General features: G+C 33.9%; 2 protein-coding genes and 1 non-coding gene across 3 annotated transcripts; 2 read left to right on the top strand and 1 right to left on the bottom strand.

Annotated features, from left to right (window-relative positions):
* The first annotated feature begins 1,067 nt into the window (after nt 1–1,067).
* On the top strand, nt 1,068–16,683 carry LOC117909349 (DNA mismatch repair protein MSH5). Its single transcript, XM_034823361.1, has 34 exons — nt 1,068–1,138; nt 2,703–2,734; nt 3,239–3,333; nt 3,562–3,642; nt 3,714–3,786; nt 4,421–4,484; nt 6,024–6,178; nt 6,455–6,556; nt 6,627–6,654; nt 6,727–6,758; nt 6,845–6,902; nt 7,172–7,258; nt 8,291–8,347; nt 8,873–8,974; nt 9,074–9,118; nt 9,477–9,554; nt 9,887–9,937; nt 10,038–10,119; nt 11,735–11,808; nt 11,897–11,996; nt 12,334–12,430; nt 12,539–12,628; nt 12,753–12,817; nt 12,941–12,999; nt 13,737–13,813; nt 13,911–13,997; nt 14,303–14,364; nt 14,779–14,840; nt 14,939–14,992; nt 15,085–15,170; nt 15,512–15,543; nt 15,636–15,659; nt 16,300–16,415; nt 16,516–16,683. The coding sequence occupies exons 1-34, from the start codon at nt 1,103–1,105 to the stop codon at nt 16,594–16,596; spliced, it is 2,424 nt and encodes an 807-aa protein (XP_034679252.1). The 5' UTR covers nt 1,068–1,102; the 3' UTR covers nt 16,597–16,683.
* A 169-nt stretch (nt 16,684–16,852) lies between these two features.
* LOC117909350 (GDSL esterase/lipase At5g55050) lies at nt 16,853–19,779 on the bottom strand. The gene is made up of 5 exons (XM_034823362.1): nt 19,381–19,779; nt 18,599–18,738; nt 18,024–18,260; nt 17,420–17,669; nt 16,853–17,336 (listed from the first exon to the last, which is right to left on the bottom strand). The coding sequence occupies exons 1-5, from the start codon at nt 19,625–19,627 to the stop codon at nt 17,116–17,118; spliced, it is 1,095 nt and encodes a 364-aa protein (XP_034679253.1). The 5' UTR covers nt 19,628–19,779; the 3' UTR covers nt 16,853–17,115.
* On the top strand, nt 18,294–18,366 carry TRNAF-GAA. Its single transcript has one exon. It is a non-coding gene; the product is annotated as a tRNA-Phe (tRNA).
* Nucleotides 19,780–23,558: the final 3,779 nt, after the last annotated feature.

Here is a 23,558-nt window from a genome sequence, read left to right as displayed (position 1 = left end):
TAAATATAATTAAAATTAATGAGGATAAATATTAGTTAAAATTAACAAGAGATACGTATTAATTTGATGATTCATCCATAATGACACAGATATAACTCTTGGAGGGCTAATAGAAGGCCTTGTTCCCACACTTGGTAAAATAAGTCAATAATTTTAAATAATTTAATTTTAAAAAATTTAATTATAAAATAAAAAATATTAAAATTTCTCAAATATCCAACTGAGTTTATTTGAATTTTATTTATTTTAAATACATCAAAATTTCATTTAATAGCGATTTTATGAAATGTTTTTAACTTAGAAAGTGTTTTTAAAAAAGCACTAGGTGTTTAGTAAGATTTGTAAAATACGTTTAAAACTTTGAAAAATCATTTTTAATGTTTCATGAGGAAATACTTAATAGGTAATTTTTGTAAAAATATTTTTAAAGAAAACATTTTCAATAAAAACACTTCAAATAAAAGTATTGTCCACCACACTCTAAAAGTGCATTTGATAGTAATTTTAAAAAGTATTTTTAATATTTTTTGTATTTCAAAATTTTTATATTTTAATTATTAGAAATGCTAAAAATATTTTTTAAAATCACTTTAATACTTTAGGAAACAATTTTAGTATTTCTAATATTTAAATGATAAAAATTTTCAAGTATTAAAAATATTATAAATACTTCATAAAATTACTATCAAATGGATTCTAAGTTACCATATCGGTATCTATTGATTTTTATCTCCATGACCATGGGATTAAGATATATACGATGGTATATGGATATATATAAAAAGTTAAAATTAGGACATAAAATCATGCAGTAAAGTTATCTACGTGTCGTCACCTTATAGGTGGTCGGTACCTACAAAAAATAACTTTCCGCAAGAATCTAAAAAATTAAACTAAAAAGGGGAAATAATGCCAAACGTACCGGGTTGCGGTGTTGGTAGGCACTGTAGTGCGAAACGGCGTCGTTCTGTAGGCTTGGGAAAACGGTTCCATTCGTTGTGGGGTGACTGGGGTCTCGATCGCCTGACCTTTGCAAACTATTTAAGGACACGGGGCCATACGTCAGAGCTCTCACTCTCTGTCTCAGCTCCGAGCACAAGCCATGGAAGAGATCGACGAAACTGAAGCCGTACCTCAGGTGGATCTCCGAACGCTCTCTTCAATTTCGATTCCATTTCGCACTTTCTGATTTTCCTGCGAATGCAATGCAGAATCAGCATTTCGTTCCTAAGCGACTTTGATACAAGAAAAAAGATTTCTACATATCTCCAATTCTCATTCTTCCTTTGCATTTCACTGTATTCTTAGTTCTGATTAATAAGCTTGAGTTCAAAGCTACATTGCCTAAATTTTCGATGATTTTCTCATCACTTGCGTCTTTCTTGCCTCTGGTTGGTTGCTGAGAAATAGGAAAAAAAAACAAAGGGAATTAAAAGAAAAACAAAATTTTGAGTTGTGTTCTATGTGTTGGTTTACTTTAATAGTTAGATTAAGCTTATTTCTGAGTTGCTATTTTGTTTCCTTTTTTTTTTTTTTTGTTTTCTCTAGTTTTAAAATGACCAAAAAAAGAAAAAAAAGAAAAAAGAAATGGAGGTTCAAATCATGATTTCTTCTCTTTCTGATATGTTTAATGACTTTTTTTTTCCCTTTACGATCTGAGCTTTTGGCAACCAAAAATAAGGAACTTAGATTTGTCGTTGTTAAAACACCTCCAATATTCTTCGTTTCCATTTTACTAGATTCTCAGTTCTGATTGACATATTGCAATTTAAAGTATCCATTTTCTTCTGTTGATAAGCCTGAAGAAAAACAATAGAAAATGATGGATGCTATGTTTCATGAAGGCTAATTTGAGACGATTTCTTTCTCTCTTGTTGTCCTTTATTTTATTTGTTTATTTATTTATTTTAATGTTTTCTCTAGATTTAAAAAGTGAAAGAGATTGAGATTGAATCATGATTTATTTATTTTCTTTTTCTATGTTTTTCTTGGTAACCAAACCCAAAATTCAAGTGTGTAGGTTAGTAGCATTTCTATCTCTCACGATTCCTGTATGTCTGGGTTTTTTTTCATGGTGAATGCGGAAAATACTCATGTGGTCGCCTTTACTGATGCTTATTCTAAATGCCAGTTCAATTAAATATCAAAATTTGATATCCTGTTGAAATATTAATTTTGCAATGTTTGACTATTGAAAGAGATCTGCATGCATTGACACAAAGACTGACTGGTGCTGCCACAATTCATTACATTAGAATGCCTAGTATTTCAGAAATGCTAATCTTTTTAATGATCATACTTGTACTTATGTGAGTCTTTTAAAAAAATCTTAAGATTGATACTAGAAAGACTTTTAACATTGTGTTCAATCATAATGGGAACTCTACACATGGAAAAATGCTGAGCCAACTCAATTTGCTGCCACTGCGATCGCTAAAGAATTGTTGTGGGAATTTACTACGGGCAGCACTCAGAGCTACTCAAGTTAACTAAACTCATGATTTCATTTCTTTTAAAAGAACTGTCACACCTCTGTTATGGTAAAACAGGGGCATTTATTAATGATTATTTTCATTTTATGACATAATCGGGTAAATCACTTTTTAGCAATTGGGGTGATGGTTATGGTCACATACATTGGAAACATATAATTATGGTTAACATATTACACAAAATAACCCACTATTTTGGATTCTATGCAGGTGTATATGGCATGCATTCTGCACGGTCATCGGTGAGGTTCATGCTACCAGAATTATGTTGTGTTAATGTTCCCAACATATTTCTATTTTATACATAAAAACAAAATATTTTACCGATGATGAGGAGCTGACGTTTATGGAGATTGGTGATCTGGTGAAAACTCATTTAAAAACTAATGTGTCGAGTTTGCAGATTTTTAAGCAATGATACAGGAAATTGTGATGTTGTAGAATTACTAGGTGTAAAAAGGTAACAAAAGAATGAATTTTTTTACCACTAACTAGTAAAGGGAGCATCACAAGTGATATAGCTTGTTCTGTTAATCTATTATTTATGTTAATAAACTCTTCTTCATGTGGTTGAAATCCTAGGACTTAAATGTTCTTTACCCTGTATGGACCAAAAAAAGCTAGCACTGGTAAGCTGAGCAATGAAAGGGAAATATGGCCAATGTGGAATATTGTCTTTATAATCTAACAATCAAGTAGGATCCATTTGTTTAACATTGATGGCTTCAACCAAAATTTATTGCCAGGGTTGGAATTTCTTATTATGATTCCAGTATTCGCCAACTGCATGTCCTGGAAGTTTGGGAAGATGGCAGTTCAGATTTTCCTTTGATTGATTTGGGTAGGACTTCATGTCTCTTTGTTAATGGTAAAAAGGCCTTCTTTATACAGTTTCACCAATTTAGGGCTGTGTTCTTTGATAATTGAATTCAAGGATGCTTTGTTGAGTTATTTTTGTCCTGTTATTGTGTCTAATAATTTTTGTGGGGAATTGTTTTTCGATCATTATTTTGAGTGTGCAGAGTTTTGTGTATCCTATACATTTCTCTTGACTGAACACTTATTTCAGTAAAGTATCAAGCAAAGCCCCTAATCATTTACACGAGCACTAAATGTGAGGACTCCTTCTTGTCTGCATTACAACGAAGTGGTATGGTATGCTGCCTTACAACTGTTACAACTGTTAGCTTGTGGGTCTTTTTTACACCTTAAGTGATGCAGATGGAACAACTGAGGCCCCTACAGTGAAGCTTATGAAAAGTTCAATATTCAGCTATGAGCAAGCATGGCACAGGTATAAAACCAATTAGCCAAATGTTGTATTGTGCTCTATTTGATGTGCTTTGGAGTTGTATTAGATTTTTGGAATCTTCTAATTGAAGAGAAATTTGAGCTAAAGCATTTGAAATCATGTCCATTTTTCCAAGGGGATCATAGTAATATGATTAGTTGTTTGTAAGCTTGACAGAAAAGTTGTTGTGTTGCGTATTTCTTTTAGATAGTTGAATGCTCAAATGCTAAACTGAAACTGAAGTTGGTTATTAAAAAGTTCATAATGGATGTATCTTTTTAAAATAATTGCACCAAAATAAATAAATAAAAAGCAAGAAAGGAAAAAAAAAAGCTTCAACAACCAATATTTCATTTGCTTTTCTATTAGATATCTGGCATGAAATGGTTTCCTGCAGGTAGTTGATTTTTGCAAACTCAATGCATGGAATATGGTTTAAATATCTTTACCATATATGAAAACATTACTGAGAAGTGTTAGAAGAATTATATCATATATCTTTCTTAATCTTGATCCATCATATATATATATATATATATATATATATTTGTTATGCTTTTCTCATTGATAAATTGATTCCTCTTGCTCTCTCTCTATTTATTATTAATATTATTATTTTTCTTTTGGAATATCACAGACTGATTTACCTTAGAGTAACTGGGATGGACGATGGATTAAACATCAAGGAGAGAATTTGTTTTGTAAGTTAAAAAGTCACGTATGTTGGCTCCGGTTTGTGATATTTCATATCTTGTTGTGTTTCTGAAATAAAAGTTCCTTTGCATCTTGAGGTTGGTTTCTTCAAGCTCCTCAAGTTGTGGTTGACTCGTATGTTGCATGCAGTATCATTTGCTATAACGTAACTGCTGCTATAGTTTAATAAGATTGCTTTATTGCATACCTGTTCCTGTTAGAATATGGAAACAAAGGGCATGAACAGGTCAAATAGGGTTGCAATTAGTGGAACAATTCAATGTTCATAAGTTTGAGATGAAACCGGCTAATCAAGAGCAGATAAATGATTGCAGGGACATTTGAAGCATCCCTTGTACAAGTACTTCCAATTTTGAATATTATCTGAAGCACCTTCAGTAGTTTGCTTATCCTCTTCTTGCAGAAGATTATGGGACTCCTAATGTCATGCACTACAATATGGAGCTGAAAACTGGGCTAACCAAAGATTGCATGATGGGATTCTGAATTTCGTGTAGTAGCAAATAGAGCTGAAAACTAGGCTAATCAAAAGAGCATATTGCATCATATCTTCAATCTTGGTTGGATGCAATATGGACTAGTAAGGTGTCTGACAATGTAAGCAAAAATTCATTTCGTATTTAAGGGCACTGGATTAGGGAAACTAAAAACTGAAATAAAAGAATTCCAAGTTGGGAATTATAGAAAATATTTTCCTTAAAGCAGGAGGTTAGCAGCAAACATCTGGCAATTTCATTCAATGGATCTATCTGGCTCTGACCACAGAAGAGACATATATTTGTTAAAAGTTAGGTGATATGCTTAACTTTTGGGAAGTCCAGTTGTTTGATCTGTAAGTTTTCTGATCATGTGATTAGAAAACTATGCACCAAACGGTTAAAATGTTTAGATAAAAGTTTTAGGGAGCTTTTCTAACTGTGCTACCAAAAGATTTAATGCATGATTGAAAAAATCAAATAAGCACGAGGTTGACTTATTTTGAGTAAAAAATAATAGTAGAATATTTACTTTAAAAATTTAGTCCTGAAATTAGGATGGAAGAGATTCCATGTTTGGTTCCATATAATAGTTGTTAATTCTTCAAATGATGTTTTATGTCATATTTTTAAGTTTTAGAAATTATTTCATGTGATACACCAATCCAAATTTTTGTAATTACTTACGAGTACTTTTTTGTTTCTGAATCCTGATGACAATTGCATTGCTGTTCTCCTAGTTTTCAAATTGTGTAGAGCAGTCCACGGTTGTGGGCTTATAAATATGGCTTTTGTTTGCTACTATTTAGATAATGGGAATCTCCAAAACATTTTCTAGTTTCCAACTATGGCATTAAAGTCTCCAATGTGATGAAATCATGTAAAATCTTGCATTGTGTTGATGTTCCTTTTCAATAGTTTCAGAGTGCTATTGACCCTGAAATCCTATTTTTGAGAAATTACTGCCTTATTGGGACCCCAAATAAATATGTTTTGTGTGTCTACCTTGATATGCATGTTGAGCATCTTTTGTTCTTCTACCAATTGCAGCTGAGTTCTATGATGGATATTGGAAGTGACATTCAAGTTCGTGCAAGTGGGGGCCTTCTTGCCATATTGGAGAATGAGAGGATTGTTGATACCCTTGAGCAAAAGGAATGTGGGAATGCATCAATTACAATTGATTTTGTCACAGAAATTTCATTGTATCCTCTTATACATTGTCTACAGCACTGAAATGATTTTGTTTTTACTTTAATGTGCTTCTCCATGGGCCAGAGGTAAGCATGTATGTAGTGGTATAATCGGTGATTTTACAGCAAAAGCAATCCAAAATCCAATATAGAATATTATTTCCAATGCCACAGGATACGATTGATTAGCCAATTACTACCCCTCCCACCCTTTTTTTTTTCTGGAAAACTAATAAATTCAGTAAATGAAATGTGTACTAAAATATATGACTTGACAAACAAAACCAGACACAAATTTCTCAAACTTGATGCAGCAGCTCACGAGGCCTTGCAGATTTTCCAAATAGACAAACACCCAAGTCATATGGGCATTGGTAGAGCAAAAGAAGGGTATGTGCTGAAACATATTCTGATTAGTTTGTATTAATAGTAGATGAGTATTGACATCCTTGATCTTCAGGTTCTCTGTGTTTGGAATGATGAATAAGGTATGCGAAGCCATTTGATTTTTAGTTCTTCAGTGTGTTTTGATTTGGACTAAATTATTTTTGTTGATTCAGTGTGTAACACCAATGGGTAGACGTCTATTAAGGTAAAATCAGTTTCAGCTATTTGTGGTGCAACTAATGGCATTATCTCTAATGTGAGGAGTTGGATAATTGGTCTATCTTGCTCTAGAAACTGGTTCTTGCGGCCTATACTAGACCTTGAAAACTTGAACAGTCGTCTAAATGCTGTATCCTTTCATTGTCAAAATGGGTTAGGCTGACTCTTGCTTTGTGAAGCCTGAATCAGTGACCTGCGGTGTGTAACATGGTTTATATGCCTTAACAATTTTGTGAGACAGCCTTTCATGGTGGTTTGTTGAATGACCTAAGCACATAAAAATTTCGAGAACTACACTTGTAAAATGAAATTGCTTTGTCTGAAGCAATAATATCTGAGCATTGACCTCCAAATCATCCTTAATATGCCACAGCAAGGGTTTTTCTTTAACAAATCAAGATATCATTCTTCCTTTGTTCTGAAGAATTGACAGTTTCTTTACGAGAAACACTGAAGTCTGTAAAGGATATTCCCTATATATTGAAGGTAAAATTCTGTTATCTTCTCTCTCTTCTTCTTTCTCCTTCACAAAAAGTCAAGTTTCTTGCTCTAGTCTTTATTTTCCAATGATGCAGGTGTCATTCGGTGGCTGGAGCTAGGAAAACTACACACATTTAACATATATTTGCAATCTGTAGAAACGTTTCTTTTGTCTTTTATAAAACCTTTTGAATCATGTAATTTTTGAAATCTATATGATGCAGGATGTTAAAATTTCCAACACTATACGATTCTCTATGTCATAGAATAAAGTGAAGAAAATAAACAATGACTGAAAAAGAAGAAAAGAAATCCTTGGCAATCACACCAAGGTTCAAGGCAATCACAATTAGGAAAAAGGTAATCACACCCTCAAAGAAAGCATAATAGATGCTGAAACTTTTATTAAAAACCCCCGCTGTACTTTTAAAGACTATAAGGGTATATATAGACTCTTATGACTCTCTTCCATAGTAGGACAACTTTCGTAATTCTGTATCTTTGCAGAATAGGCAAAGATATAAGAAAGGCATATTATTAGACACTAAAAGAAATAAAAACTTTTCTGACATAATAAGAAGATTAAATGAAATAGAAACTTGACAAGAAGTCAACCCCTAACTAAAATAGAAACTTAACAAACTAAAATAAAAAATTAACAAATGAATACTAAAACCAATCCTACAAAAAAATACTCTAATAGGACAATGAAACTAGACTATCCTACTAAACTATCCTTCTCTTCCTTTTTTAATGAATAAACCCTAGAGGTTTATTCTTCATTACCATATCATCCTTTCTTTGCTGCACTAAATGATGAACTTGTTAGATGTTGGCTTGGCATACTACATATTGAAATCATAGCAAAATTCTGTCAGTTATAACACACAATAGCCCATTTTGTGGTTGTTCTTGATGATGATACTAATAGTCCATCATTATCATCTGATATGACTCTCCATTATGGAAGTATCTCTTTTGCACATGTATTTTTTAATTCTGAAGTTTCTGAAGCTTAATGTTTTTCATTTTGTGAAGAAATTCAACTCCCCAAGCTCCATATGCACAAGCACTGACTGGGCATCCTTTTTGAAGGTAGGTTTACCTCTATATTCTATGCATCAAATGTTAGATCTGTTTTTCCAATTCATTTGATATTCGTAAACTACCCATCTGCTGAGCTGATGCCAAGGATGCTTGGTAGTACTAGGTGGTTATCAGATCTCAGATTGAACAATAGTCACCCTTGATGATTGGCATGTTAGACATTAATTGTCGTAACATATAGTAAATTTAGACATAAATATAGCCTGGTTCATGTGTCTAAATTTCTGTAGGTTTGCTGCCCTTTTGACTCTGGATAAATAAAACATCTGCATCCTGTCAATACATCAGATTACTTTGCAACAAAGTGTCATTTGATTGCATTGGTAAACACATCACTTTCGGGCATTTCCCTATTGATAATAAACTGCTGAATTTGATCCTTAAGCAGCAATGGAAGCATATTTTGACCTTTATACAGTGTGTTAAAGCAAGTTGCCCTTCTCCATTGGTTCTAAGATTTCAAGCACCTGAAATCTTTTTGGCTCACTATTTTCATTGTTTGCTCTCTTTTAGAGTGTTTGTTCACTCTTGCATGTGAACAAGATATTTGAAGTAGGCATTTCAGAAAGTCTTCAAGAGCAAGTGAAGTATTTGAATTTGGACATTGTTGAAAAGGTATCAAACTATTGCTTCAATTGCTCTCTCTGTAAGACTCTGTATTTTTATATACATTTACAGTTTCTTGACATGTATGTTTGTTTAAGCTTATTGCAGGCTCATTCATGCATTACAACAGAGTTGGCTTATGTCTATGAATTGGTTAGTCTATATTAGTTCTTTAATCTTTGTTCAGCTATATATGTTATGCTTACACTTCTCCAACAAGATGCCATGCAACAGGAAAGCTTTTGCAAATTTCCTTCTTTGTAGTCTATCAAAAAGAAAAAAAAAAAAACCATCTTTTTGAAGGTTCCATCAATATTTTATGTGAAAATGTATACTGCTGTAGTGGTTCGCTTCAGACTAACTTCATTGTTCATGTCAATCTGAAAGCCTTATTTTCTAAATGTTACGTTATCCCCCAATCCCTCATTATCTTAAATGTATTTGTTGAAAGCTCTATTTTTGTCTTACTGAAAAAGGAAAAGAGCACTATGTTTTTCTTTTGTGTTTGTAGGTAATTGGTGTTATTGATGTGAACAGAAGTAAAGAGAAGGGTTATGGAACACTAGTGAAAGAGGGTTTTTGTGATGAGGTTAAAGTTCCTGTCAGTGATTTTCCTATATTATTGTCTTTTCATGGCATGTAGATATTTAAAACTTGCTTATTTTATTCAACCTGTACCATGGAACATAATTTACCTATTTTTATTCCTTTCTTTTTGTAAAATCTCCACCTTATAATAATAATATTATATATATATATATATATATATATAAAGTTTTCTTGGTGAAATCTCCCCAGCTAATTCAATATTGAGAGATGATAGAATTTCTTGCTTCTGTGAGAAACTTCAATGCTTCATCAAACAAGGTTCTCATTAGTATGTGGAATGTTGACTAACAATTCCTTTTCATTGACACTTAGTTGGATGAGCTAAGGCAAATATATGAAGAATTGCCAGAATTTCTGGAAGAGGTACTAGTTATTTAACTGTTTTATGGATCAAATTCAACAATGAGAAAATTGTCATGGATTTTACATCTAGTCATGTTTTGAATATAACAGTGCCTTGCAGGTGTCATCATTAGAACTTGCACGACTTCCTCATTTTTGCGGAGGCAAGCTTGTTCCCTGTATTGTTTATATACACCAAATAGGTTGGTCTATATTTCTTTACAAGTTTTTGTTCTGAGAATGTTAGTGGATGGTATAATTTCTGAGGGTTGAATATGTATATTTATGTAATTTATTTTTCATTGGTGCCAAGCGATATCCTCCCTCTTGAATCAGGCAAATTAGTATATGACAAAGTCTAAAGGAGCTTTCCTGTATGAAACTATATCATTTTCTTTTATTCCTTAATTACTGAGGCATCATGATTGGCTTATGAAAATGGATATTGTGCATTGGGAAGAATTGAAAAGGTGTCTAATGGCTAGTTTGTGAGTGAGAATGTTGAAAATGCTTTTACCTTGCAACACTTTTGTTAGTAGTACCTTCATAAAAAACGCTTTAATGACGAAACACCTATCAAATGCTATTCAAGAATCACTTCAAATGATTCTTTAGAGTTCTAAAACCATTTTTAAAACTTTGCCAAAATTAATATTTTTAAGGAAACTCTTTTAAGTATTAGGAAGCACTTCTGGTCCACCCAGAATCACTCCCATAGAGGCTCTAAAAGATACTTAGAGAATCACATACAGAAACACACACATACTTGAAACATCCTTACCCCACCCCACCCCCCCCCAATTTTTTTTGTATTTGTTGGTGTATTTCATTAAATCTTTAATGGGAATGTTTTGGAAATGTAAGGATTTTCTGAAATCTACACATAATTAATTTCTTGTTTTCATTACCACATGTCAAATTTGAATCTGCCAACTTTAGAGGGTCAAATCCTATACATGATAACTGATCTCCACAAATTTTAATTTTATTCATTTCAGAATCCACAACAATATGATTATTTATTTATTTATTTTTAATGAAACTGTCGTTTAAATTTAGAGCTACTAACCAAAAGAAACAGAGGGAGGGACCTTTTTTTCTGTCTGGTGGGTTTGGAGAGGATATTTCAAAAGATAATTGTATTGATTTGAATACACCACAGACATGAAAAGTTGAAAAATACCGAGTAACCAATTTCCTTAAAAGCTTAAGCTATTAGGATTTGGGTCCATAATGTAAATCATACTCTAACAACCCCCACCCTGCTCCACCTCCCTCTCCCCCCCCCCCCCCGCCCCAAACCCCTCGCCGCCCCCCACACACACCCCACCCCCCTCCTCCCCAATACCCCAGTATGGAAGGCACAGGGGGTATTACTTGCAAACAAATCACATTTTTATGATCACATAATTAGACATATAAATAATGAAGGGAGGGCTTGACATGAGACCTCCAGTCAACTTGAGTTCTAATATCATGTGGAATAACCAATTTTCTTACAAATTTAACCTATCTGGATTTGAGCCCATAATCAAATCATTATGTACACCCAAGTGATTTCTTATTAGTTTCTTTTTCTTGTTGGTCAGAGAAAAGCTCTGTTGAGTTAAACTGAGTTGTGTGAGCTTCATCTTCTTACTTTACATCTGAATCTCTACCGATAGAGGAAATTTATTGTATGATTCCTTTTCTGAAAATATTAATATTTGAACATGTCTTCAAATGGAGTATTTCTGGAGTTCCTATTATTTTTCTGCGAATCTGTAACTAAATTTTACCATATTTGATGAATGCTGTTGCTTTGCTTGTTCTCTATAGGATACTTGATGTGCATTTTTGAAGACAAACTTGATGAAACTACACTAGAAAAACTTCAAGATTTTGAATTTGCAGTAAGTAGATGGTTGGAAAAAAAAATTAGTTTATGTAGGTAACATATATTTTTTTGTCTACTTAATAACTCATGGCTGTCAAATCAAGTTCTCAGATGGGGATGGAGATACAAAAAAATTCTTCTACCGCACCTCAAAGACGCGAGAATTGGACAACCTACTTGGAGATATATATCATAAAATTCTAGGTATGTAGGTAAAAGGATCCTGTTATGTGTTCTTCCACATCAGAATTTCAAAACTTTTTTGGACTCTGAGTCTCAAGAAAATATATGTAAGATGTAATTTATTTTGTACAAGATAGCTAAAGAATATTGTTATGTGCTTGAACTTATGGTAATTGTGGAACATTCTTTCCCTTCCCTTCGTTTTGTTCCCTGTGGGCACAACCTAATAGTTTCCAAGACCAGGACAGTAACATACCATGACACGGTTCCATGGATTTAGTCATAAGGGTAGTGTTTCGATAATGCACATATCTGATCCATTTTTTGTAATGTTTCTTCTTTTAATTCCTTGTTAAAGACATGGAGAGGGCAATTACTAGAGACTTGGTGTCACATATACTCCTATTCTCAATGCATTTGCTCAAGGCAGTGAGCTTTGCTGCTGAACTTGATTGGTAAATACTATTTCGACCATTTTTTCCCATCTTCCCTTGTAAGTCCCTATGTATTGTTTTTCTCCTCTGGATGTCTTCTCCTAACTGCACTTCCATGTTGCTATCTAGCTTTTTGTCATTATCATTGATTGCTCATCAGAACAACTATGTGAGGCCTGTTTTGAGTGCAGATTCATTACTTGATATACGAAATGGAAGGTGAGCAAGCATGTTCTGCTGACCATGGTTTTATTTGCATCAATGTCATTTTGAAAGAACCTGAAATAATATGATCGGGTATTTTCATACGAGGATAGTAACAACCAGTTTATATGGCCTGCAGACATGTTTTGCAGGAAATGACAGTAGACACATTCATTCCCAATGATACAAAGATTCTTGATGATGGTAATTGGAGTCACATGTTTCAACTAGCATTTGATGCCGATCTTAACTCAAAAGCCTAATCCCATCTCTGCATATAACATACCCATTATTCTTGTTAAACTTTCAAGGTTGTTCTGTTTCCAGGAAGAATTAATATCATCACTGGTCCCAATTATTCAGGGAAGAGCGTCTACATAAAGCAGGTCAATAATGATATTCATTCTCCTTGTGAAGCCTTGTTCTACCCCATTACTACCACATGCACAAACATTCTAATACCATTAATGCACGCATATGTTTGTGGGTGGGCGATGTTTGAATGACTGTATGCATCATGACTGTTTACATGCGTATGTTTGCCTCTTTGTCCCCAGTATGGAATTCAGACGTAGAACACAAAGCTAATCTGTTCTCAAGCCTTTCACCTTTTTTTTTATTTTTTATTTTATTTTTCATGAATATGGATTGATGATTCTGCTGTCTCTTCCTTTCTTTTTTTTAATAAATTTTAGATATAATGTCTTATTGATATTTGTTGATTTAAATTGATTTTCTGTTCAAAATTCTTAATAATTATGAAGTGTCTATCATTGAGTATGTTCTCTTCTGGCTGTGGTGGTGATCATGTTTTGACTCAGTTGGGATTCCTTTCTAATGGTAAACCCAATGAAGTAAATTGAAATATGTATTATTTATCCATGTAAGGATAGCAGGTATTCATGTAACTAGGACATTCCTATTTTAGCATATTTTTTGGCTGTCTCAAACCCTCCTATATGTAAATATGTAGCACCACTTTGGCTACTCACACTTGTGCTGCATTTCATTTTGTTCTGGGGCAAAATTCATCAATACGTGTCATTCTTTTCAAAAAGGTGATTTATGCATCAATGAAGTGCTTATCATAAAGTTATATTTCATGAAATATTTGGTTTTCCAGGTGGCTTTAATTGTTTTCCTTTCCCATATTGGAAGTTTTGTACCAGCAGATGCTGCAACTGTGGGTTTGACAGATAGGTATATCCCTTATACTGGCAACATGTTCCATTCATAAGGTTCTTGGAACATATTAACATCCAACTGCCCAAACTAACAACAATTATGTTATTAGCAGGATATTTTGTGCAATGGGAAGCAAGCCTATGACTGCAGAACAATCAACATTTATGATTGATCTGCATCAAGTGGGAATGATGTTAAGGTATATCTAACATAGGTGGATATGATAGCTTGCAAATTACTGAATTAATGGTTGTGGGATGAATCTGCATTCCAAATTTCTTGGTGTCTGAGCTATGCCAATGTGTATGATGTACCCTGTTTTGGTTGTTAAAGTCCACCTGGTTTCCTTGTTGTGGAAGTGAAATTTAGAATTGAGAGTTGTAAGATATTTTGAATAGCTAGAAATTCGTAGCTTCTGTGCTAGGAAGTAGAAACCACATTTCACATCTATAATTATTATTCATTTTGGTTCATGACTACAGTTATTCTTGAGAACATTTGTAGGCACGCAAACTCTCGATCTTTATGTTTGCTGGATGAATTTGGTAAAGGTACTCTTACAGAAGGTTAGCCTTTCCACCATTATGATTGTCCATTTCTTAGATCCTTTGGCCATATATATTTAAGGAAAAATGTGAGGGAAAGAAAATAGAGAGGAAAAATAGAAAAAAAGAAAAAATGAAGGGAAAAAAAATGATTTAAAGTTAATAAATTATTTTGATATGCTCCTTCAAACCTATTTCAGTTATTTTTCCACTTCTATATAAATATTAAATAATTTGAAAATGCATAATTTTTTAACTAATTTTAATTATATTTGATTTTCTTTTATATTTTCCATGGTAAACTAAACATGAGAAAATTATTTTCATTAACAGTTTTTTTTTTAGTATTTTCCAGGAACCAAACATAACCTTCAAGTTAATCATAATAACACATTTATTATTTCTCTTAGACTCTGTTCTGGATTTTGATTCCAGATGGTATTGGTCTCCTTGGGGGAACTATTAATCATTTTGTTGCAAGTGATGACCCTCCAAAGGTTTGTTGTCCTCCTGCCTCTTCCAAGAATTGGTAAGAAATGTATATCTATATAATCATTACATATTCTTGCAATGGAATATGTCTACTGCTTTGCAGGTTCTGGTTTGCACTCACTTGACTGAGATGTTCAATGAGAGTTGCTTACCAAAGGTATACGCTCATAGATCTGCTACTTAAGTTTATTCAGAGTTTGTGTCTTTCATGCCACGAAAGGGACACTTATTTTTATTTGCTAATTGCAGTCTGAGAAAATCAGGTTTTACACCATGAGTGTGCTGAGACCTGACAACAACTGTACAGATATTGAAGATATCGTATTCCTTTATCGGTATGTTTCTATTGCTTCCTGTAGAGTGTAGACTATTTGATTAATGGAAATATAATCTCCTTTGTGATGATCAGACCCAACTCCACATGCAATTTTTTCATGATACCTATCTCAGCAGTTTGTGCACATTTGTAGACAGAACAACCATCTACTGTTTCTTTTCACAACTTAGTCAACTATTTATAATTACTGGGTCAAACTCCTTGAATAGTGAATCAGCCTTGTATCTGGCTTACTGAGCCAAAAAAATGTAGGTAGACAACTTACAATTTGTAGATTATTTTGATTTTCCATTAACATTAGTTATGGTAAAACGTGAATTCTTTGCTCATGTCTTTCAGGCTAGTTCCTGGACATGCACTTCTTAGCTATGGTGAGGATATGTATTTTTTTTTTTACTTTGAGTTGGGGATGCCTACCAAATTTTTTTATTGGAGGTCATATTTTTCAGTTTGCATTGTGCAGGGCTGCACTGTGCACTACTTGCTGGTACGTCTTAAACATACATGGATCCAAAAGTTGGGTGCTTTTTTTATTTAGATTTGTGACATGCAGATCATGGTTTTTTGATAGCTGCTTATAATGATTGAACATGATTCATGTTGATAACCTCATATTGCAGTAGTACATTGAGAATAATTTTGTATGCAAAATAAAAAAAAAAAACTAAAAAGAGAAAACGAAAAGAAAAAAGACAGATAAATCTTTGGATCTGCATTATATAAATCTTCCTAGTGAACGATTAGCTCTTTTCTGATCATTACATAGATAAACAGGCAAACACATGTGGTTTCCATGCTCTGATTATAGCAGAATGTGTATGAAAACTTGATGATACATTATTTGTTAGTTTAGCTCCCTGGACGTGTGCTGTTCTGTTGCATCATCATTCATATTGTCTTGTCGTAAGGAATTTTGGTGTCCAAGAGAAAATCCTCAAGAGAGTCAAGAGTAGCCTTTCATATTTAGGATTAATGACACTCCTGTCTGCTGCTTTGTTGTATCAAAGTCCTTTCTTTTGTAAGAGCTTTCGGTCTCAAATATGCATTTATTTCCTGTGACTAAAAATCGTTAAGAGTTCAGTAGAGGTATCAATTTTCTGACATTACTTACTAAATTGTTCATGTAGGTGTTCCAGAGGAGGTTATTAAGAGAGCAGCATGTATATTGGATGCTATTGGAAATAATAAGCATGTTGAGCGTCTGTGCAACAAGAGAATATCGGCTCAGGATCAGCTGTACAAGGTGTTGCATTCAGAACCTAAATCTTAAATAGAATGAATTTGAAATTTCCATATATCTTGTTCCTACATTGCTAAAGCCAAATTGGCCGAACTGATTGCAGGATGCAGTGGACAAGATGTTGGCATTTGACATTCTCAAGGGCGATCTCAACCTCTTTTTCCAAGACATCTTTCCTTCTTAATCTAAATGTGTCAAACGGTGTTATTTTCATATTTTCTCCAAGATTTTCTTGGATTGCTCTACAGCATGAGTTGGGGCATTGTTTATATCCATACAGTGAATGGTTTAGCCATAAAGTCATGTCACTCATGCCATTCATATTTTACCCTTCATAAGAAACCAGAGAAACAGCTGTTATCTTCTTTTGTGAATTCACTGGATATTCTCTAAACTGCAGAATTTGAAATTTTGAATTTTAGTTTTAAGTCAAGAAGGTGTGCAATGGTGCTATGATCACTTTCCTCTATAATTAGATACCAAAACATTTAAAACAGATGCAGTACAGTAGTATCCTAATCATTAATATTTTCTGCTATTTTGCATACACTTTGTTCTAAGTCACTTCTATTTCTATGTAGCCCATCTTTATCAATCCCACTCTTTTACTAAACTGTTGTCTCTTTTGGTGTTTCATGTCAGCATATTCTCTACCATTGACAACAAGGCCTTTGATATCTGTTTTCTGTTCATTTTGCTCACTTTAGGCGGCAACCAGTTGCCTCAGGTTCATGGGAAATGTGTACTCTTGTGTGCCATTAAAAATATTCTGGACCACGATGCTAGCTGCTGCTTCTGTTGGGTGGTATAGATCCCAGAAGACATGATCTTTTCTGTTGGAGCAATATGTTGAAATCGGCAGGCATGGGAAATCTGCGTTTAGGTTCCCCAACCCACAACAAGCAGCTTTAACCTCTTTAAATCCTGAAATAGAAACAAAAAGGTTTTAGTACAAGGACGTGAATGTCAAGTCTGTGAAAATAATGCTGAAAGCCAGTAGTTTATACCGTAAGCAGCTGGTTTCTGAATGAGGTTGAGCATAACACTGTAAGTGTCGAAGTAGGAGTAGCTCATGCCCTTGAGCTCAGATATCAATTCCTGTAACAGTGACTTGAGGCGTTCATTGTACTTAACGGACCAGTAGTTCGCTTCTTCACTGCATTCTTCTGTGCTATTCTTATTCCTCTGTGAGGGACAGCATCCCACCGCACCCACCCCGACCATTGCAAATTTGCGGGCACCAAGGTTGTACATTCTCTTCAAAAACGTTAATAAATCACTAACGGTAAGATTGCGATCATGGTAGAGTTTAATGCATTAGACATGATTCTGCAGCACCCTAGATGAATAGTGCTACCCTCAACGGGAAGATTTTTCAAATACTGTGTGCCCATCAGGAGTATTTGAAAGCGAAGAGCCTGTTCAAAACAGGCTCGCTCCTTGATAGCAAAGCATAATTTTCCCTTTATTTATTTTTAATAATTTGTTTCTTATAAGATCAGTGAGGCATTAAATTTAATAAATATTTTTCTGATTTTGTAAATATTTATTTAGTACAGAACATTGGCGTACTAATGAGAGCCAGAGGCAGGAAGGATGGCTAGTACTTACCTTCAATTGTTCTTTGAGGGTGGCAGCCATTGAATCCACAAACTGTTGTGGGGTAGTCTTGTTGCGGGTGCTTGAGTCTGAACCGTAGTAGCCAAGGATGTCGTTGCTTCCTATCACAACGGCGAAGACCGATTTTGATAAATGCTCCTGTGCACCAGCCGATCCTAGCTGTTGCACCAAGCGTTCATATACGGTCGCGTAGTAGTCCACTTGCTTTTTTAGCGGTAATGATTGTTTCTGTAATAAAAAAGGTGACATTGAAAAGCATCAGCGGGGATAGCTCAGTTGGGAGAGCGTCAGACTGAAGATCTGAAGGTCGCGTGTTCGATCCACGCTCACCGCAATTTTTTTAGTTTCTTTTCTTTGGGCTTCGCTGGGCCCAGCTATGTCCCATGGATTTTTTGGGCTACCCCAAGCCCAATTATGGCCCATGGATTTAAGGTTTTGCAAAACTTACCCTACCGCCGCCCACGGCCTTTCAAGGAATACATCTAATTTGTGGATTTAGAAAATACAAGAAGGAGATCCTTCCTCGAGGAAATAAATGAAACGAATAGCGTTATGATTGATCTTACATAAAGTGCATCCGTGCCATCAAAGATTCCGGCACCTCCGGAGGCGAAGCTGACACCAGCGACGAAAGATGCATTGCTGAGGTTGGATTTGGATATCAGTGAAAGATAAGGCGGTGCGGATGGTAAGCCCAATTTCTCAGCTGCCCAAGTGGTCCATGAAATCAAATCAAATAAGAAAAAACCAAAATTATTAATGTGGTCTACCTTTATTAAACAGGACACCCTACAAAAGAAGGGAAGGCTTCCACTAAAGTTTCCCTTCACTTCATGCTATGAAGGGCAATTTTTGGCCTCTACATGCCCTTAATGAATGAAGGTGTCTTTACTATTAATACCATGCAGTTATTCTACATGTAAATTCATATCTCAATGTTTTTAGCTTTTCATTTTCCTTTTTATAAGATGAAAAAAGGAAAATATTTTTCCACTTAGAAAAATCTAAACAACCAAGGTGGCCTACAAAATATGGTTTGCTCTTTTAAGGTGGTGGCCCTTTGCTTTTGAGGAGGCGATTAGCCATTAAGGACCCAACCAAGGTGGTGGTCGTTGGTCGTTGGTCATCAATGTCACAGAGACACGGGTCGTTGGTCATTGATGTCACAGAGACACGGGTCGTTGGTCATCGATGTCACGGAGACACGTAAAATCAAGTAACTGTTACAGACCAAAACAGATCAGTGAAGAAAGGGAAAGAAAAAATGGTTTTGGATTTTGATGGAATCTATACAAAAAATCTTAGACAGTTCAAATATTGCATGACCAATAAAGATCCATGAATTTACCAAGAAAATCAGCAGCGTTCTTGCCGTTACAGAACCTTCCGGTGGGCTTTTTCCCGGGAAAGTCGACGCCGTTGTGGGGGAAATCAGCTTTGGCGAGGGAGAGCTTGAGATGATTGTTGTTGCCCACATCCACCAGTGAGTCTCCAAACATGAAGAGAGCTGGAGCCAACTGAGCTTCTGAAAATATGAACAAAGATGAGAAGACGATGAAGAAACAACTGAGAAGAAGACCCAGACCGTGATCCATTGTCCTAGTATCTTCTCTCTATCTCTCTCTTCAATTGCGGAGTGTCGTAGTGGCAGAAGGGGTTGGTTGGGCTTTTAAAGAGAACGAAAAGCAGTCTAGGTTTCATGATTTTTTTTTCCTTGGGGTTTATTGGTGGTGTGAATAGGAGATGTAAGAGACATGGATGTGTCGGCCGTGATGGAGCAACACTCTAATCTTTGACCCTTCCTCTCGTACCTACTAAGGGAAATCATAAAAAGATACCCTGCTCTGTGATTTTTGCTTCTTTATTACTTCTTTCTTTTATTGTTTTTGACAGTTCCATCATGGTTTTTTTTCCCACATATTTATGACTATTTTTAATGCAACCATGCATTTTCTTTCCATGCAAACAAACATGCGTCTCTCTAAGCATTTTCTCTCACTGAACTTTCTTTTTCCAAAAGAAAATGACATTTATATATGATTGTCATTATTTACCAATTATTACACAAAAATGACAAAATTAAATATCAAACCCTAGAGCCAAAACCCCATATATATGTCTGATTCCACTTGTTTGTTTCCACAGAAAATCCATACCCAAGTGTCTTACACTGAGGGCGTGAGAAAAACTCATGTGGGCTCCATTTAAACCGTGTTTTTAGAGAGTTATGAATATTAAGCGAGTCATGAAGAGAAATTTCAAAAAGTTGACTCAAGTGAAAAGTTTAGTGGGCTGCACCATCATCACCTTTGCCTGCACATTTCCATGAGAGCCTCAGCTCAGCTGGCCTCCTCCACCGCCCCATACTCACCCCATTTCCATATGGTTCCCATTTAATAATAATTACATAAACGTGTCATTCATTCTATCAGAGATGGTAGCTAGAAAGAGTACATCATTGTTTTTGATTCAGCATATCTTATTCTCTCTCTTTTTTTTTGGTTTTTAGTTGCTGATTTTTTCTACTTTAACTTTCTTAGTTTATTTATTCATTTTGAATTAAACAATGGCTAAAACCATGATAAGAAACAAAAAATATGTAGGACAAGTAAGTTGAAGCTTAGATTGTCATGCACGGCATGTTCTATATAGACTTTCTTTTCTTTTTTGTTCTTTCTTTTTCATGTTGACCTCAATTTTCGATTAGGTGGATGCCAACTGTTGGGTTAAAGAAATTTTGAAAATTAGGGTCTTAGCAATACATAAATATTTTAATATATATATCTGAAATCTTATGATTAAGTTTTCATCATCTTATTTGAAAATAAATTAATATTCAACTCATATTTAATATCACGTGAAGACCTTTGTTAGAATTATTTTCAAGCATTCGAAATTTGAGTTCTTATTTTAACAATGGAAATAAATAAAATATATTTGAATCCAAAAATGTATCGATCTCTAATACTTGTTTTAGACAAGAATCTCGTAACATGATTAAGCTTTGATCATCTTATTTGAAAATAAATCAATATTTAACTCATATTTAATATCATATCTATCACAAACCTTTATCAAAACTATTATTTAAGCCTTTGATAACCCAAATTCTTATTTTAAGAAATAAATAGATAATTATATTTGAATCAATTTTTTATAGATCTGTTTTAGATAGGAATGTCATAATATGATTGAGAGTGTGTTTCATAAGGATTTTAGGAAATGTTTATAGTTTTTCTAAAAATTTTCAAGTATCAAAGATGTTAGAAATACTTTCTAATCACTACAAAAAATAAATTAATATTCAATTCATATTTAATATTGGACCTTTATAAAAACTATTATTTGAACGTTTGATAACCCACGTTCTTATTTTTAAAGATAAATAGATAAAATATATTTGAATTAAAAAAATTTATCGATCTCTAAAACTTGTTTCAAGAGGTTAACCATAATGTGAAGCTCACATGTCCTCCTACATGAAATAGTGAAATAAATTAAGGAGTGGAACCATAGTTTGGACATCATCTAATTTATATATATGTATATTTTAACTTATCTACATTTGAAGTGAACTCATTGAATGAAAGATTGGGCTATCCCTTCCATTAATGTTATCAAACCCCACATCACCTACACTTGTACATCTTCATTAAGTGGGGAGAAATCAATAATTCACCTACTCCTAAACCGATCCATATGGGTTAACCAATGGGAACTAGTTGCAGCCCTATGAGGAAAAATGAGGGCCATGGCTAAGCCTCTGGGACTTTCGTGCACCCACCCAATGTGTGGTTCAAGTTCAAGTCCTTGGACCTCCGACGTTACTGTGTGAAACGTTAGGGTTTGTTGGGAGAAAATGGTGGTATTTTCTTGTCTTGTCTAACCTTGGTGGGTTTGGGTTTAGTGGCCAGGCCTATTTCAAGCCCACAATTTTTGATTGAATATTTGTTGGGTATATGAGAATTCGACAAAGGGGCACATCAACTAAAATGTTTTGATTCATAATTTCAATGATTATGGACAAAGAATCTGTGTCGTGTAGAGGGGTCTGATCTGATATGACAATGGGTGTGATCAATTTGAAACCCCTAGAAGTGCCTGGTGGATTGGATAGGGCTCAAGAACTTGGACAGCTCATGGTGGCTTGAGGTCTGAATTCATATGTATCCCTTGAGAGATGTTGTTTTCATTGACTATATTTATAATATGAATCGGCTACAGTTGATAGAAGAATTTTTAGTGCAAGAAGGGAGTCAGCAGATTAAAAAAAATCTTGAAAGAAAGAAGTTTCTAGTGATATGGAATCATGGATGTGATTCAGTTGGGTGAGACAGGCTCATCATTGCTTAGACCGGGCTTGGGCTAGCCCAAATTAAAGTGCTAAGGTCTTAGGCCCAAAGTTCCCTATATCTAGGTTGGGTTTGGCCCTAAATAGAGTAAAAAATAGAAAGGGAATTCAAATTGGGCTGGACTGGGTTATAATTAGAGAAGAGAGTTCTTGGGCCTGGTTGGTCCCAATCCCATGCAACAGCATGGGAAAGCTTTTTTTTTTTTAATTAATTTTTATTTATGGAAATTACGTGTTCGGAGTTTGCACACGTGTCACTCCGTGTTTGCTCAGGTTTCTAAAATTTTAAGGTAGAGTATAGTTCAAAATTTGTTATTTTAAGATAAGGTTATATATGTATATATATATTTGTTATACAAATGTTTTTAAAATTCAATGATATTTATTTATTTATTTATCCTAAATCTAATAGACCTTAATATGATTTAAGTTTAAATAAAACTTAGTTTTATTAAGTTATTTATTTTTATTAAAATTTGAAAATTAATAATTCAAAAAATAGTAATTTAATGTATTTTGGAATATCCTAAAATACCAAATTTATTAGGTTGTTACTTTATATTATTAGGATAAGATATTTGGAAATGAAACATTTGAAAAGACTAATAATTTAATATATTTTCAAATATTCCAAAATGGATTACAATGATAAAAGTTTATAAGAATCAATATTCGATTATTTATTTATTTGTCAACATTTTTAGTAAATTTTGACAATATTATTGATTTTTTTTCACATTCTCGTCATAGCCAAGACCATTGGGCCAAGTTGTTAGACCAAGTTTGGTTAATCTCCATTTTAACGATAACAAAATAAAATTTGAATCTAATAGTTGTATTTAAGTATGATGAGCTAAAAAAATTTTAAAAGAAAAATTAAGAAAATATTTATGAAGTTTATCATTAAGATATTTTATATAAGATGATGGGTGTATTAAGTTAGAATTGTATATTTTTGTTAAAGTATTAAAATATTCATTTATAAGTTTTTAATTGGTTTTATAATTTTATAGTTTAGATGAAAATTTTTGTGAGGATAAAAAGACCTACTTAGCCTAAGAGACTATCTTAGACCTCAAGCTTTTCATTAAAATCTTTTAAGGATTCTTAAAAACATTATTCACTCTACCGAAGTGCCTTAGACTTGGAAAATTATCTAAGTATTAGTTAAGATT

This window comes from Vitis riparia, chromosome 19 (genome assembly GCF_004353265.1).
Source record: "Vitis riparia cultivar Riparia Gloire de Montpellier isolate 1030 chromosome 19, EGFV_Vit.rip_1.0, whole genome shotgun sequence".
Lineage (NCBI taxonomy): Eukaryota > Viridiplantae > Streptophyta > Magnoliopsida > Vitales > Vitaceae > Vitis > Vitis riparia.
This window is presented reverse-complemented; position numbering and strand designations above follow the sequence as displayed.

Bases quoted from the DNA above. Each gene is read 5' to 3' on its own strand.
- LOC117909349 (XM_034823361.1), top strand. From the start codon at position 1,103: ATGGAAGAGATCGACGAAACTGAAGCCGTACCTCAG. The intron at 3,334-3,561 runs GTAGGACTTCAT...CACTTATTTCAG, and splicing joins TTTTCCTTTGATTGATTTGG to TAAAGTATCAAGCAAAGCCC. The intron at 10,120-11,734 runs GTTGGTCTATAT...TGTTCTCTATAG, and splicing joins TGTTTATATACACCAAATAG to GATACTTGATGTGCATTTTT.
- LOC117909350 (XM_034823362.1), bottom strand. From the start codon at position 19,627: ATGGATCACGGTCTGGGTCTTCTTCTCAGTTGTTTCTTCATCGTCTTC. The intron at 18,739-19,380 runs GTAAATTCATGG...CCACTTGGGCAG, and splicing joins GAACGCTGCTGATTTTCTTG to CTGAGAAATTGGGCTTACCA. The intron at 18,261-18,598 runs GTAAGATCAATC...TTTTTATTACAG, and splicing joins ATGGCACGGATGCACTTTAT to AAACAATCATTACCGCTAAA.